This window comes from Microchirus variegatus (genome assembly GCF_963457635.1).
Source record: "Microchirus variegatus genome assembly, chromosome: 8".
Classification (NCBI taxonomy): Eukaryota; Metazoa; Chordata; class Actinopteri; order Pleuronectiformes; family Soleidae; genus Microchirus; species Microchirus variegatus.
Window position 1 is genome coordinate 21,674,368 of NC_139809.1, and position 17,498 is coordinate 21,691,865.

Consider the following 17,498-nt stretch of genomic DNA (forward strand, 5'->3'; position numbering starts at 1 on the left):
TGCTTGTGTGTGATGCATTGATTATGTTAACTGTTCGCTTCACCAGCACCATCTAAGCTAAAGCTAAGTATGCTGATTTATTAGTTACTCTGCCATTGATGGCACAGAACCAGAATTACTTCCACGTGTTCATATGATTTATTGTCATGACTGTCAACTCAAAGGACTTGTCCTCCATTGCAACCGTAAAACAATGTAATGTAACTGTTGTCTTCTTTTGAGGAGCAAAGACAACATGGATGCAGGACAAGCTGGGCTCACAGTACCCTCTGCTGGACAACTTTGATAATTACTTCACAGTCTGAAAGCAATTCTATTACTAGTTAATATACTAGTTACTATTACTTGAAAATCCCTACCCAAGTTTGAATGGTTGTCCAAATTTTTGATAAAAAGTGAAAGCCCTTGTGTGCATCTGTGTGTCTGTGTGAGTCACAGGGAGGGGAAAAGACAAGAGGAGCTGAGTGAATCAGAGCTCTACTCACTGCTGTAAAATTAATATGTTTACGCCATTATCCAAACATCATATGGTGATCAGTGTTAATATCGGGAAAGGGTTGGAAATAAACCAATTTGTGAGTGCTGAGTATAAAAAAAAAGTGCTATTGGGAGGACAACAGCTGTCCTGAAGACTGATAGCGTTCACGCAGCTCAAGGAATGTGGACAAACGTGTCCCTTCAACCACTGCCGAACCACTGTCGTTTGTGTGACTGGACCCAGGGACACATTCAGGACGGATTTGGAGTCTGAACTTAGTCTGACCTTCGTGCATTCTACACAATCACTGAGAAAGGATGGTAATGCCAGATTCGAATAGTGTCAAAGAAATCATTGTGTGCCTTATGAGCATACATCTGAGACCACATACAGTGAGTAAGTAAATACATGAAAGGTATGTGTGAGCATGTGATCATACCCTCTGTTCAAGAGCTGTCTGCGTCTGTTGTCGCAGAAGGGTCTTCAAAGGTCCCGCCTCCTTGCCGGCACTGCCCCCACTGCCCATACCTGATCATGGAGGAGAGTTATCAATTTTAACACATTAATCGAAAGGCAATAAATGCCACACTCAGCTGATAATATCAAGTGTTGATATTGTGGGCCTTAATACCTTAGTCTGAGATAAGTAAATAAACCTACACCTCTCTTCCCAGGACTGCGCAACTCTAAGCATTTTCTTTTACTCTCCTCAACCTAGATTGAGGACTGTGTTCACCAGACAACTCCATCAAACCACATGCTGTAGGAATCAGTTCAAGTTGTTCTGCTCTGGCCAGTTATACCATGCATGTGTTAATGTTTCTGAAATCTCCAGGCAAGCCAATCTGGGTGATGTGACCAGATACCAACACACAAGAGATGGCAGAGTAAAACTGTTAGAAGGCTCTATTACTTGAAGACACACAGCAGTCCTACTATACCAGAGACTGCCAGCAGTAGGTCCTCAGTGAAAGACACACTCTTTCTCAGAAGGGCAGAGTCGGACTGGATGGAGGAGATACAGGGTGGGGTGGCGGCTCTGAGGGCAGTGTTGGGACCATGGCCCAGTGAGCCAGACCCAGGAAAGGAAAGATTGTCTGAAGAGAGGATGGGGAAGCTGGGGCAGAGAAAGATGCCAGGCCTGCATCTCACTAGTAGGGGTTTCTCTGTCCAGCAGATTTAAAAAAAAAAAAAAATAAAAAAAAAACACATGGAGGGTGCACAGAGGAAAACAGGATAGAGCAATAAGCATCAATGTAAAGAGATGAAGGCGACAAAAGGACAGAGTAATTATGTATGGGAAAAAGGGATGTGTCAAAGTGATTCTGGATTCGGGCCGGTCCACACGAAAACGAGTGAAGGTGAATCCACATATTTATTTATTTTTTATTGTACTGGCGTTTCAGTCATACGGAAACTGCATTTTGGGGGCCTTGAAAGGGTCCCAGAGTGGGAAAATCTCAAAACGCTACTCTTGTATTTTCATGTAGACAATGAACACGCTACTTTGAGAAAACAATGATGTCATAGCTACCCCATTCTCTTGCGCTGGCATTAACTGTAAATATTAATCATTCACAGGAGATAATTTTGGACAAGAAGTAGAAGAACAAACTTTAACAAGCTTTAACGCTCGTCTTTAATCCATATTTTTCAGAACAAAACCCTATTTCAATAATACGAACAAGCTCAAATTACTTAGTAAGTCCCTGTCAATATTAAATGATAAAACATTTTAAAAATCGAATTATATTATAATAATTATATATTTTTTTGTATTGTTATTATTTTAGAGTTTGTTTATTTATTCTGTTTTGCATTTCTGTTTGGAATACTATTATCTAGGTTCCAACCAAGCACTTTCTTGTGTTGTCCACATTTGTCGGCCGCATGAGAAGGAGCCAGCAATTTGAGTGTCAATGGGACAGTCCACATTGTGGTGCGGTGACGCATTTTGACAACATCCAGACAATGAATCCACACTCACTTGGGAGGATCGCAATAGTGGCACGCTCATTGTATATTTTAAATTTAGGTTTCAAAAAAAGGCCACTGCACTATACCTAGTTTTTACATTTTATGTACTACTGTATTGTTAAAGAGTACAAAAGAATGGAGGCTAAACAAAGAAGAGAATGACAAAGAATAGGATAAAGAATTAGAAGAAACAAGGAAATGAGGAGGAAGGTGGATTGCTGGTCTCTCACTGAAGGGTCAAGAGCTGGCGCTGATAAGACAGTTCTTTGGGCCTTTCAGTATTTATGCTGAAACTGTGTTAAAATGTGCTCAGGTGCCTTGGCATTGAATTTGATGACGCATACCCTGTCCTCAGTAATTAACTGTAACAGCTGCCAATGAAGAGGGGACCTTAGATCAACATCATCCTCTTGTGAGACACAGTGCTTCATTTAAAATCCACAACAAAAGGCGAACAGAACAAATAAACAGATCTGGTGTGACTTCATGTAATCATATATGTTTAAGAAAAGCTTTCGTTAAATACAGTGGAGCAAGAAGACACACCAGTCTGCTGAGGACATGAGGGAGGGATTCATAATCATGAAACATTTAACGCACCCATAAAACAAAAAGTAAAAGAAAAAAACACAACAAAAACTACAAACAGACCACCAGAGTAGCACCAAAATGAGTTGTACGGAGGAGTTGTAGGAGGGGTTGTAGGAGAAGAACGGGGTGACAACAGGGATAGAGGGGACGGGGGACAGTGTTCTTACCCGTCTTGGGCGTCAAACTGAGGTCTGTGTCTGATGATGAGGACTGGCGGCTGCATGGCTTGGAGGGAGAGAAGGGGGGAGGAGAGGAGGAGGAGGTGGGGAGGGCTCTGAAAGGGGTGGGTGGGCCAGAGAACGAGAGCACATCCTCACCAAAAACCGGCCTGCCAGGAGAACATGAAACACACACACACACAAACACACACACACACACATCAGTCGCCACCTCACTCAGCATTTGTGTGGATGTACTTAAGGGTGTGAGTCAGTGTTAACTTTTTAATCTGCAAGTCTCCTGGGTGAGATGAGTGTGAGGTGCTACAGGTGGCTGGAGAACAAAAAAAAAGCAAGCATGGGGGGAGGGGGGGGGGCAAAAGATAATTAACACAAAGTAATACACACGCACAATAAGCTACAACATAAGCAACATGGCAAACAAAAGGTTTCGATTGAACGGAGGATGATGAGCTGAAGCATGTGTCCCCATAGGGTGAAGCAACGGTCAGGTGACTGAAGTGATGGCAGGCCCTTCCTCAGGGCTGCAGCCACACCTTTATCATCTTCCTGCAATAAGCCATTCAATGCAGACCGCTGCAGCTGGAAATGTGAAACCTCCTTTCTAGGTGGAGCTAGTTGAGGCTTGGATTATTGTTCCATCTCTTTCTCGTAAAAGGGTGTGTCTTCTTTTATACCTCAGTGTATACAAGATCTTTTTTGTTATGACAAGGTAGTCACTCTACCCGGCATGTAGAATATATTTGCTTTTCGATCAAAATTCAACATCATCTACTTCCTTTCTGTCTTCTGTACTTAGTATTACCTTCCCTGACCCTGCGTACCAGTAAAGATGAGTGTGGGAACAGAGACAGAGAAGTTCTGGGACAGTCTCTGGGAGCTGCAGGCCGAATGCACTGGGCTGTTGTGGGTGGAGCGACATCCATGGGCAAGGGGAGACCTGGGCCAATCAGCACGCAGAAAAAGAGAGGAAGATGGAGGGCCGATTTTGAACATGGGCAGCGAGAAACGTCCCGATCCAAATGTAGGCAAGAGAAAAGCAAAAGAGGAAGAGAGAGATGCATACAACACCACAACATTGCAACAACTTACAAAAGGAGACAAAAGGAAAAAAGAAGAGAAAGAGGATTTGTCTGCTTAGCCTTTGTCACTCCATTCAAAGCCATGTGAAAGGAAAAGGAAAAATCATGCATAGCTCTCAGCTCACAAATCTCAGTGTCAGGCTACATCCATACAGCTATATTTTCATTTTGATACAGCATTTTCAAATAAACTATGCATACATATGAGCATGTCAGCTCTGAATCAGAAGTAATCACATCTATACCATCACACCTAACAAGGCATTTCAATTGGTCATGCAAATACAATGAGCATGTGCTTGTACGCGAAAACAGGGCACAGATCATCTCCTCTGCAATTATTTGATTAGTTTAAGAGGATATCCTCATCCCCATAAAAACAAGTCTAAGTGAATACGTTTAGTTAGTTTTAGTTTTAGACATGCAATTTGACAGACTGGGAAAATCTCAACCACCCTTGCGTTAACTAATACGGGGAAAACTATGATGTTGCTGTTGCTTATCTTATCTGTCATTGTAGTTTTCCTCTTCTTGTGTTTGTAGATTGTTTGGTCCATTTGCTTTATGATAACTTCCATTTTATTTTCTTTGCCTTTCTTCATTCTGACTGTTTCTGTGATTGTATATATTGTAATGTAGATTTTGTGCACAGCACAGCACACACGCTGTATGCGCATTCTCAACGTCTTCTTATCCGCTTTTGGTGTAGCAGCGCTACAGCACTACGTGCAAGTCTATGTACCGCAGCATTTAGAGCGGTTTTGAGGGGGTTTTGAGAGGATGAAAACGTTATTTTGATATGAGGCCGTGTTCACAGAAAAGTTTTTAAAAATAAAAAGAACTAAAGGTACTTTAAACAAGAAACAACAATGGTGAAAAGTACTTCTGTTATGATACCATTGACAGTGATAATGAAAGTGGTAAGAAAACTTTCAATTCACAGCTTATAATCCCGTTGTGGCTGATAGGAAGTTATATTGCTTTCAAAGGTCTAGCTTTCTTCCCATACAGTCTAAAATGCAGCCGGGCAAGTTTTCCAAACTAAAACAGAGCCAACAGTATTTCCACCGTTTCTCCCAGGTTATGTGGACAGCAGGCATATCCAGAGCAGAATTTGTGTGCTTTTAACCCATTGACGCCGGGAAAGCATTGCCGCATTTCTACCATTAGAGCCGGGAGAGCGGCTGCATGTTTTATTCTACTATAGACGCCTGTAAAGCGGATACGTCAAAACAATGGAGGACTTTGACAGCGGAGAGATTTCTGAAGGCAGTGATTTTGAGGAGTTTCGTCTTCGATGACGTCATCGCTGATAACTTTGAACGCGCTGAACAAATCGACCGGGATTTATGTTAAGACATAATTATGTTTGAAGATGACGAGGTCGGCGATAATGACGATAAATACCACCATAATCGACGGAGTGTTTACAACCGCGCATCAGTGGTGACAGTGGATTTACCTGCAGATGCCACAGCGCTGTAAGCGCTATCACCGTCACATGTGAAGCAGACTGTTACAGTCATTACATGCTGTTCTTGTTCTTCACACTCCATCAGGACTGAATCAAGGCACTGACACCAGTTGATATTCCTTAATTTTCTTACTGTTTTTTAATTGAAAATAGTTATTCACTTTACTTGTACATTTTTTTATCTAAATAAACAAAATTTTACAGGAAAGCCACAGGTGCAAGCTCTCAAATACTTTTTGAAATGTGTTCCTATCTGCTACAGAGGCTGAGAAATCAGTCATTTAGTCGGCATTGAACCTCAGGTATTAGAGGCATTTTTTCCAGGTGCTTCAGGCCTTAATGGGTTAAACGAAAACATAGCAATGTGGATGTAGCCTCTAACGCATGTACACAGCAGGGAAGCAAACACAGCAAAAGAAAGAGGCCCACATAGGCAAATATATATATAACATATCTCAACGTTTCCAAATACAATATACACTGAACACCTATTTATACTTGGGCCAAATGAGATAAAAAATGGTAGGGATGCACAATATCGTTATTTAGGGGTGGGTCAAAATATCGATGCTGATATATATCATCATCATTAAAATGTATATCTACATTTGGTGCATCAGTTGGTCTATGCAAAACATTTCTTTAATTTCACTATAGAATTGACTAATTGACCTTGCTGGGACAAATATATACATATCAGTATCCGTTATCAGCCCAAGCACTCCCAATACAGGGTTTTCCCTGCCTGTCTAAGGCAAAGGCGGGCCACCTGGGTGATTCTGGCGCCTGGTCGCCTTGGTTGAAAAATGGCAGAAAACAACGATCTTGACACAATAGAGAAAAATTAGCATTGTAGTGCCTCTATAGCATGGACGAGGAACCGCTCGAACCTCATACGTCGCGAGCAGTTGCATCGTATGTGCGCGTGCCGTGTGACGCCTTGCTGCGAGTTAAACTCAGCCGATTCAAACAGATCTTTACTACATCCAACAACCCCCAACCTTACAAGATAAGGCGCAGGCATTAAAGTTCTCCGTCGCCACAATAAGTTCAGCGACAACAATTAAAACACTCTCACGAGACAGGACAAACACGTCCTGTGTTGATTAAGTTAGTGAATGAAAATTGAAGCCCCAACTTCAGCTGTTCTCACTGGTGGAACTGGGCGAATTGGCCAGAAAGATGGATAGAACTTGTACATAAGATCATGCCTCTTGTTGTTTCTTTCATTGTTTATAATTGCTGCACATGTGAATTCCAACCCTGCCAAGATCCTTGAACGCACCATAGACATACCGCTCTGCAGTGTGTGCGTCCATAGAGCCGTGAGTTATGATGTTTTACTTATGTGTTACGATGTTTATCTCAACTTTGGCAAGTTTTGCTGCCTTCATTTCAGCTCTGTTCACCAATAGTAGTGACATCATGACGACAGAGATACACGGATATGTATGTATTAGTAATAGAAGAAATATATAATATCAGTAGATTATTTATAGAATAGATTATATATAGATAATAATATAAATAGTGAATATAGTAAGTGTCTGGGATAGTAGTAGAGACAAGAGCCAAAGAAAGATGTTTTTGTTTTGTTTTAACCTCTTCTTCCCTGACCCTCTCTTTGGAGTCCCTGCTCGAAAATGACATGCCCAAACTAAAGAGAATACATCTCTGCAGTTAAAAGCTCTATGTTGATTATCTTGGTATCAAATACAGATAACACTTGTGAGACTCTACCAGATGTGTGGTAGTTAGATGTAGTTACTGTAGATGCCACTGTGTCAGAGTAAATGTACATGGAACACAGCATAAATGAAGGATTTTTTTTCTCTCGCCTTAAAAAATATTGCATTTTAAAGTAAATATCACCTGTAAAAATGCAGTAGGAGCTTAAAAACGCATGGAGGTCATGTAACATGTGGACATGAGCTGTGCAAAGCCCGATGCTGCTGAAGTGAAGCAGAGTAAAATTATAGAGGTTTTAGTAAAGAGATGTCTAGGCGTTCTCTCGTTTAGCACCATATGTGCCATTTGAGATTTCTAAGGTACGAAATTATTAAAACTTATTTAATTTGATTTACATGTCACTTGTTTTGAAAAAAGAAAAAAAGAAAAAAACTTGCAGTAAATTGATGCCCTCTGCAGAGCGTAATGACAACTCTGTGACTCTGCAGCATGTTCGGTTACGCAGCGCTATAGCTCTGGCTTTCATTGGCCAATTTGGTGATTGACAGCTCATTTTAATCTCTTAAACCGGTAGAATCAGACCCCGGTCTCCAAATGCATGTGAATCACTTCATTAGTGAGTCAAAATACATAAATGCCTATGACGCATTTGTGCTAATCAGAACGATCTAATGTCGCTCTGGAATGATGAATCAGACTGGGAATAGTCCCCAAAGCATGCTGTGAAGTGTAGTTCTTCATTAGAAGTGGTTTTGTTCAGGTGGAAATAACTTGTTTCTCCAACCTTTTCCAGCCAACCAGATGGGACTGATGGAGTGGAGAAAGTGTTACTAAGTTAGTGAAGATATTGAGGTATAGCCTAATAAGAATAGGTCAAATAAATAATATTATAATGGTATTTAAAAATAAAATAAAATTAATTTAAAAGATTTCCATTGGTCAAATCATGATTTTTCTCTTAATATACAACACTACTAAAAAGGTGGGCTCACACACTTTGTCACCCAGGTCACCCAGGTTCTCCAGCCTTTGCCACCTTGGTCCAAAACAATGAGCCACAGATATACAGGATAAATACAACTCAGAGGCACACATGCACTCAGGTGTAGTTGGGATTAATGGGTGAACTCTCAAACAAACCACTCAGTAGCCAGGGTTAGGACAACAGGACAAAGTAATGTAACTAAATGTTTGCTAGATACTCACTAAAAGCACTAGAACATGCAGAGGCAGAGCAGAAAGTCATGCAAGAGTGGCCTAAAAGAGCAAATAGGGGAGATGGGTGTGTGTACTGTACATGTGTGTGTCTCAGGTTATGTAATGTGCGGTTAGTTTCATGGAGAAATATGCATGTGACACCACAGACAAACAAACTGTATGTGAGAGAAATCAAACATACTGAGACACACACAATATACATTTTATCTTACCACACACTGGCATACAGTACATTTCATTCACACACTCTCCTTCTCATGCACTCATCTTTCCTTATTCTCATAAACTAAATTAACAGTAACCAAATGTAGGCTCCATGCATGCGTTATTGGTCCATACTCACTCCTTTCCATCCTTTGAGGGGGAATTGCAGGCATTAGAAGCAGGGGCTGTGTTAGGATGCACATGTGTGGTGGTGTTGGGGGCACTTCCAGAGCTGAGTTTGTCCAGTGTACAGGCAGTACCTATGGCCCGGACCACCAGGCCCGACTCTCCTTCCAGATCGAAACACTGCAAGTAGCCCACCACTGCATTCCCGCCCATCTCCAGTACCTTAAGCCCGATTTTCCTTTGCAGTTCTCCTAAAGACAGACATCGCAAAGAGCATTGGACCAGCAATGAGATGGTGTAAAGCAGGCGATTAATTTTTCTTCCTCTTCATCAACATGAAAAGAGGATCAAGGTGAAAGCTCTTACCAGACATAAGAGAGATGAGCCTCTGACGAGCCTCATTGGAGGCCCGGGGAGTTCTGATACGGTCGATCCACTGGTATTCCGGATCTTCATTCACCACAAGCTCCTCCACAAACCCATGTACCATCGCTACACGGTAGCAGCGTGGAATTGATGAGGCTATTATACACAAGTGGAAAAGCATCAGGCAGAACGAAGGATCTCATTACATTTAATTTGAGCTATCCATTACACACATAACATACACTTTTAACTGCAAGTCTTAAACACAAGTCTAAAAGTGCAATAAACCGCCTCCACTACACTCGTGGAGTTAGTATTCGGCGGTTTGTAGTTTAGCATGTAGCTTTTAACATGTAGACAATAACTCACAATACAAATCAATATTTATGTCAAGCTTAAAGGTAAGGTTGGGTAATACGCCTTATAAATAATATTTGGATATTTTTAGGTTATATACTGATATATGAGATAATGGGATGTAAAGCTGCACAGAGGTCGTTTCTCTGGACTCATGAAAAGTTTTCTTTTAATGTGTTTGCGTTTCTCAAAGGGCAGTGACAATACACTGTAAAAACACTCACTGGTCCAACTGTACATTAGGGTGCATCATTTGCCCCAGTGTCAGAAATTCAACTTGTACCCAATTTTAAAATGTGACAAAACCCAATAAACGAAAAGCTGTGGAATATTAGCTTGATTGAACAGTATCTCTGAATCCACCGAGCCTCTTATGTTATGTCCCAGTGCTGTCCATAACACCCAGGCAGAAAAATCATTTTTTTCTAAAATAACTTAAAAAACTATTACCGCAAGCGGTAAACGGGTTTGTGCTTTAATTGCGCAAGTCGTACATGGTCGTACATCTTCGACACATGCGCCTGAAGCCCGTCCCCTGTGAATTCACTGTCCGTGGTAACAGTTTTTATCAGCGCAGTCCCTGCACATATCGGGCTGTGGAGGCAGAGTAATGTTTTATTTCCTGTTTAGTGTGTTCCACTTCCGGTTGAAAGGTCACATTTTGCTCATGTTCAGGGCGGGTCTGTGGTCTCACATATCACGTTTTAGGTGGATACAACAATCCCTGTTAGAGCAGCATGGAAAAGTGTGAAACGTAACCGTATCTCCAGCAACCAGGGGGCCCTGTTTTTGAAATTGAATATTTTCATTTAGACGTCTTCAGGGCTGGACTATCATCAATCCATGGAAATTTGGTTCAGATCGGAAAAGGAATCGCAGAGTAATAATCGTAAATAAACTTCATGATATTGTTACAATTTAGGACCAATTTCTTATTCAAGGTCCTTGAGGTCCCAAAGAAATTACACTTTTGCTATGATGATAGAGACATAAAACTACTACTAAATGATGCTCAATATCCATGTTTATATTCAACTTATTGAAGAAGAACAGATTTTTCAGCCCAGATTTAAAGGCGCCATCTGTAAGAATGTGGCTAAAAACCGTTACTACACTCAAATTCAAAATACTGCAGTGAGTCGTATCCGCCTCCTCCAGGAGGTAAACGGTTAGGGGGAAAGGAAGGCCAGGGAGTAAAAGTGTTTTTTTAGCCTGGACCTAGGCAGAAATGGAGGGGGCGGATCTAATGTCCTGAGGGAGCTGGTTCCACAGATGTGGAGCAGCGACAGCAAAGGCTCTGTCACCTCTCTGCTTGAGCCGTGAGCGTGGCACATGCAGAAACCGCCACTACGGGTCATGAAAATTTACTTTGGCAAGTGTAAAAAAAATAAAAAATAAAAAGTTGGTACAAATTGATTTTTTTTTTTTTTTTTTTTTTTTTTTAAAGTTGGGCAAATGATGCACCCTAGTATGTATGTATGAAGCAATATTTGACTCCAATATTTAACAAATTGCTTTACCTGGGTAAGTAAGTCCAGGTTTTAAAAATGAAATTTAGTGCCATTTAGTACCACTAACATGATTAGATATATTGTATTTTAAATACAATATATAATGAGTTTGACAACACAATGAATTTTTTTAAACAAACTGTGAATGAAGCCCCTTATAATTTCTCATGTTAAATGTAGCTCAATGGGATAGCTATTGTGAGTTCAAACCTCCTCAGATGACGTAACGCCGTGTGCACAGCACAACAATGCAAGGGCCTGGTCATTGCTGCCTGCAGCTTTGGTTTATGTGTACAAATTGTGTTTTATGGTGCATTTTAAGGCTGTAAAGTTCAAGTAAGACTTACTGCAGAAGAACTTAACACCACAGGAGGATTGTCTGAAGCGGTTCAAATCATTGAAGAGCTCCACTTTGACGAGGACATTGATCTCCCCTCGAATACCTAATGGCAAATAATAAAGAGAAAGACATCAGAATATGAATAATACATACAGTACACAGTGTGCTTATTATTATTATTATATATTAATTCTCATCATACCATGGATGGTATCATAGATTGGAAACCAGCCAGAGATGACAGAGGCAGCCTCACTGCACAATAGTGGGTCAATATCAATGTATACTTTCCCTATGGCATCATTAGCACTATAGGTGTCATGGTCCAAAACAGTAATCTGCAGCGGTTCATCCTGCAAGTCCTCATCATCAACCTAAACAGCATGAGGAGGAAATAGGACAGATGATAAATGGTCTCTGTTTGTGATGCATTAAAACATTATCAGCACTTGTTTAATGAGATGCTCACTGGGATTCTTACCTCAAATTTGAACCATTCAGAGTTCCACTGTGGATTGAGGGACTTGGGACATACATCCGTTTTAAATGTTGTGTTTCCAAACTTAACCTGTGAAATAAGAAGCATGAGACACATTCTTTGTATGCACAATTCCCTATTAATCATATTTTTCTTTCTTTTATTGAGTTTTCAACAGCAAAACAGGTGAGACAAACAAAAACAAAACACGGACACAGCCCATGCTTATATAGTAACAAAATACAACTAAATATTTCGAACACAATTGGCCTTGTTTTCTACTTCACTGCTGGAAATGTATGCATGGGTGTAAATAATCTTTTGAATGACTTCGATTCAGCTTTTTCATGGTGTGTGTGAATTCACTACCACACTGTCATAACTATTTCAACTTAACATCATCATCAATATGTCAGTCACATGTGTGCTTTCCCTCCTAAAAAGATCTGTCCATGATGAAAAAAGCCCAACGCAGCCTGAAATGAATTTAAATAGAACTCAGCCATCAATCATTTGACAAAAAAAGGCTGGGTCCAGATTTTTTTTTAAGCACATCCACTCACCTCCACAAAAGCATCAGTGAGGTCACTGGCTCGGTCCATGACAGGTAAGTGACGCCCCGCCACAATCTTTGCCTTTAGTTTCCCAGGCATGGCTATAATGTAAGGCGATCTGTAAACAAAGAGTAAGCTAGTCACGAACATCAGTGAGAGGGACTCAGCGTAAAAAGGACATATGCTGTTGACAGTATGGAGAGCGCCCCCGTCCCCTGGATAATACGCTAGCTTCACTCAGCTTAACACTTCACCTTTACCAAGAAGGGTTTGTAAGTGTTTGAGCAGAAGAATAAAAAATGAAAACCATATTTTTGATTAAATCTTCTGGAGATGTGAGTTATGGCTCAAAGAAGAAAGGAACAGACTTTGGTAATGATCGTAACACAGGTGAGGGGTTCCTTGCAATGACCAAGGGGAGTTTACAGACATTGTGGGGAAACTGATCAACATTATCAGAGGTTTGGGCTCGCTGAGTGCTTTCTCTAAGTAAATCATTTTGTGTTAAATACAGTCAACTGAATGTTTTTGTTTAAGAGAGTAATACATTAGTGTTAATTATGAAACAAACATAGCATTAGCAGTGTAGGGCAGACATCAGTCTAAATATAATTACTGTAAAAACTCATTCATCGGTCAACAACCACTACTGTTTTCGGTGAAGCTGAAAGTTTTTAATTTGTGAATGTTCACACACCACAGGGAACTTTGTGTATTTCATACCTGGTCAGATCAAGTGTTGATTGTGAATTATATGAATTAATATGTCATTATGCATCGCCCTCCCCTTGTTTATTAAGTTGTCAGCCAGTAATATTATTTCTAAAATGCTGATGACACTGACCTCGACCAAGGACCATGTGTTTCTGATGTGTTCGTCTGCCAACAGCATAACTCAAGAATAAGCAGTTGATGATAATTTCGAGGTTTTTCTTTTTCCTTTGGACATGGCCCAAGAAAGAAATGGTTGCATTTATGTGGGGAGAACTGTGATGACTGTGTGAAACTGAGCGGCCTTGGTGGACGTTTGCTCTAATTTCAGTATTTAACGCTTCTAATGTGTACATAATAGCTTAGCAGCTCTGTTTCAAGTAACGTGTGGAACTCTCAGTGGCGTTTATTAGCACAGAAGCAACCGTCAGGTTTAGCCTAGACTGTGTTAGCAAAGCGGGGCTAGCACGAAAAGCCACTTATTGCAGGGACAATTACTTAGCTCTACCTGTTCGGCCATGTTTATAAACCCTCATCATACTGCACAGCCACCACCCAGGTAGCGATAACACGGTGCTGCTCGTCACATGCAGTCGTCCTTACCAGAACCACAATATCACAGGAGCGCTGTCAAAACAGCAGCAAGCACGTCACTCTCTGCCCACCGCTCATCTGACCTCCGTTTCTCTCACATAACACGAGACGTTCGTTACCAGCGCACCCGCCTAAATCGTCCTTTCGCTCACCTATATTCACGAAGTGATACTGCTACTTACGTATACTGTTACTGCTGTGGAACTACTTAAATTAAAGACCGACGTATTCATTCGTTACACATGCTGCTGGTTAGCGAGTGAGCCTGCAGCTAGCTAGAGGATACAACCCGTGCTGAATGAATTTGCAGGGTTTGTCGTGTGCTGCTTTCAGGATACCTCGTAAACTCGTAGCATACACTTAAAACGCCACACTACTAGTTTCTAGTTTGACATTGGTAATTGATATGAACATTTCTGAGAAATATTCTGATTTAAATACGACTGAATACAAAAACATGCATACCAAACACTAAAACCACTTTTTAAATCTAGTTTACGGTCGTTTGCTACGTAACAACGCCCTGTTTTCCGACAACACGTAAAGGCAGCGCCACCGTCATGGTTTGTAATGGACATGGGAAACATTCCCAGTACTTCCTGTTCTACCATCTACCTCACCTTTGTTTAAAACTTTGAGTCATATCTGGTATTTTATCATTTCTTTTAATATAATAACTTGTTATAAAGCAACGTTTAGTTATACTCACACACAAAATTAATGGTGTTGGTCAAAAGTAACAAATAACATACCTCTACCTTTCTCCCTGAAGACCAATAGTAGAGCAGATCAGCAAAAAAATATTTCACAACTGGAAAGAAGCATCAAAATTTGACTGAGTAAATAAACCCAGTAATTGGTCATCCCTTTGAAAAATCCTATTAGCCACGTAAATTTAAAAATAGCGCCATTTCCAACCATCTTTTACATCCGAATTTCCTGTAATAAATCAGAAATCCTTTTTATTATATTTCTTTCCACCATTTATTTAATATTTTCTAAAAAAATGTACAAAATATGCATATGGAGAATGTTAAGGTTTGTTCGCATTATAGAGGTGAATGTGAAAAATGTACATTGATTCTGATGTTCAGCTTATAATTGGTTAGGTAACACTTTGTTTGTTGGATGCCGTGCTGTACAAATATATGATATATGTACAGTAGTAAGCAAAGGATTCAGCTCCTCATGAGCAAATACATTGGAATAATGTTGTGTATTTTCTACATTATTTTTGAAAATATTTTGAGTAAATGTCAGAAAGAGATATAAAAAGGTTTCTGATTTATAAATTTGAATTTTTATAGATCATTTGACACCAAATTCACAGAAATCGGCCCAGGAAATGAAACACTGATGTAAAAAACAGTTGGAACGTATATTTTGAACTATACTTACCAAGAGGTGCATTCAGTAATTTTGGTGCTTCTTTCCACTTGTGAAAGATTTTCCTGAAAAATGCAACAATCTGCTCTACTAGAAAGGATTCAACATTGTAATGATCAGGGTGCCAAATAATAGATTTCCCCGTATATTTTTTGTCTTGTTCAAAAACTGAAAAGTAGCATAAATTAGGGAAATTCATAGCCTATACCAGTGGTTCACAAAGGTCAGGACCCACAGAAGGGTCATGGTAGATGTTTTTTTAGGTCCACAAACACATTTTCAGAATATTCCCATTCTTTTAGTTGAGAATTATGTGTATATATACACATAATGTGTTTCAAAATATTTATATTTAATATTTAACATTGTTGGGAAACTATTTGTCTACCAAATCAAAAGGATATCAGGTGTTACATGGTACAGACATGACTATAAATGAGTTGCTGCATTATGCACACATTTTGTGTTGTCATGACTTATACTACGATGTGGGTTGTGATAGTTTGCTTTAGTTTGTTTTTAAAAAAGTGGATCCCCATATAGAAACTGCCTGGGCCTTAGTGTGGGGGGGTTCAAGGCTCATAAAACCACAAGAATAACTCAGGAAATGACATCAACATTTTAGTTGTTTATGCACCACCCAACCAAAATGACACTAAACATTTCCATTTTCAGGAAATGTTAGTTAGAGCTCAGAGTTTCCATCTTTTTTAGACCACACAGAGTGATATTTGGTCAGTGAGTACCTATGAAGAGAAACATCCGTGCCTTCCCTGGAACTCTTGAAGAACCATCAATTAAAAATGACTAACTATATACATTTGTGAAATTCTATTAAACAGCAATATTATTAAGTGTGGGAAATGTGAGGAGTTGACTATGTTTATATTTTATTAACTATATATGAAGAGTAACTCCAAAAATAACATTTTACAATTTGATATTATTAGATTGATGTACCAATGTGGATAAAGTCTTATTTTTATTATTTGTTTGGGAAAATAAATGCTCAATTTAATTTCTGAACTCCTGATTTTCAACAGTATTAAGGTGTTTTTTTTGTTTTTTTTTAATAAACAGTGCTTTACTGTTAATAGTACAGAAAATCAGTGAAGTTACAGCTCATTTACTGTTTTTTTAACATAACTCTAATGTATTCCTATTTTACAGCACTTTACCGTGAAAGTGTATTAGATAACAGTTTCATGCATCATGCGACCTTGAGTGTCTTGAAAGGCGGCTTCAAATATAATGCATTATTATTATTATTATTATTATTATTGTTGGCATTCTGGGATGAGCATTGCCTGAGCTGCACACGTGAAGCTGTTTACCTGCCATTCCTGATCCATCTCCATCTTACTAATTATTTGGTGAGTAGCAACTTTATTTGATTGTTTTATATTACATATAATATTATTGTTTGATTTGATTAGTTCTGTTTGCATTGACGATGACAGCAAATGCACATGCTAGAATGATTTTGGTTAGCAGCTAGCTACATTTTCAAAGATGATAGTCAAACAACACAAGAAGCACATTTTAATTTCTACAAAGTTAACGTTTGTTGACTGCATTTTGTCAGTGAATTAATGAAACTTTATGATAGTTTGTGTAAACATTTTACCGTCTATGTAATTTACTCTATTCGCATGAGATTAGTATTACATGGGGACCTCTGGTGACCCCAGGTAATTAATCCCATGCGAATAGGGCTTTTGACAACACTTGTGTGATAGGGCAGATTCAAATAAAGGCAAGATTATTTTCAATTCCTGCCGATGTTCTTTGACTTCCAGGCTAACAGTACTGTATATGTTTGTAATACTGTTAATATATGTAATATATGTATGTTCGTAATACTGTTTTTAAGAAGAAATTTGTTCAGCATGTGACGTTTTTACGTCATCTTTTTTTAACGTGCAATAAGAAGCTGCTTTTTCTCTTACATTTTAATCACATGATTGAAACATCATTAAGTTCATTTTATTATGGTTTGCCTTCCGTACTTGTGGCCAGGTTCAAACAGAGATTTTGTGAAACCAATGACAGTCAGTGACTGAAAGTCAATGACATGTAACAAAAGTGCCTTTAACTTTGTGCATCATGTATCATATTTTTTTAATAGATTATTGAAATGTATAAATTATACAAACTAAATAGTAATTTGAATTGTAAAATAC

At 39.3% G+C, this 17,498-nt stretch overlaps 1 protein-coding gene across 1 annotated transcript in view; it reads right to left on the bottom strand.

Annotated features, from left to right (window-relative positions):
• Positions 1-12,730, bottom strand: part of c2cd5 (C2 calcium dependent domain containing 5) — a 54,251-nt gene extending 41,521 nt beyond the window's left edge. The window contains exons 1-8 of the mRNA XM_083893877.1: positions 12,634-12,730; positions 12,074-12,160; positions 11,795-11,966; positions 11,600-11,695; positions 9,385-9,540; positions 9,032-9,269; positions 3,214-3,374; positions 918-1,006 (exon numbers count right to left, since the gene is read on the bottom strand). Of these exons, the coding sequence (XP_083750003.1) occupies positions 918-1,006; positions 3,214-3,374; positions 9,032-9,269; positions 9,385-9,540; positions 11,600-11,695; positions 11,795-11,966; positions 12,074-12,160; positions 12,634-12,723 (1,089 nt within the window). The 5' untranslated portion in view covers positions 12,724-12,730. The remainder of the gene's footprint in view (positions 1-917; positions 1,007-3,213; positions 3,375-9,031; positions 9,270-9,384; positions 9,541-11,599; positions 11,696-11,794; positions 11,967-12,073; positions 12,161-12,633) is intronic.
• Between the last annotated feature and the right edge of the window lie 4,768 nt (positions 12,731-17,498).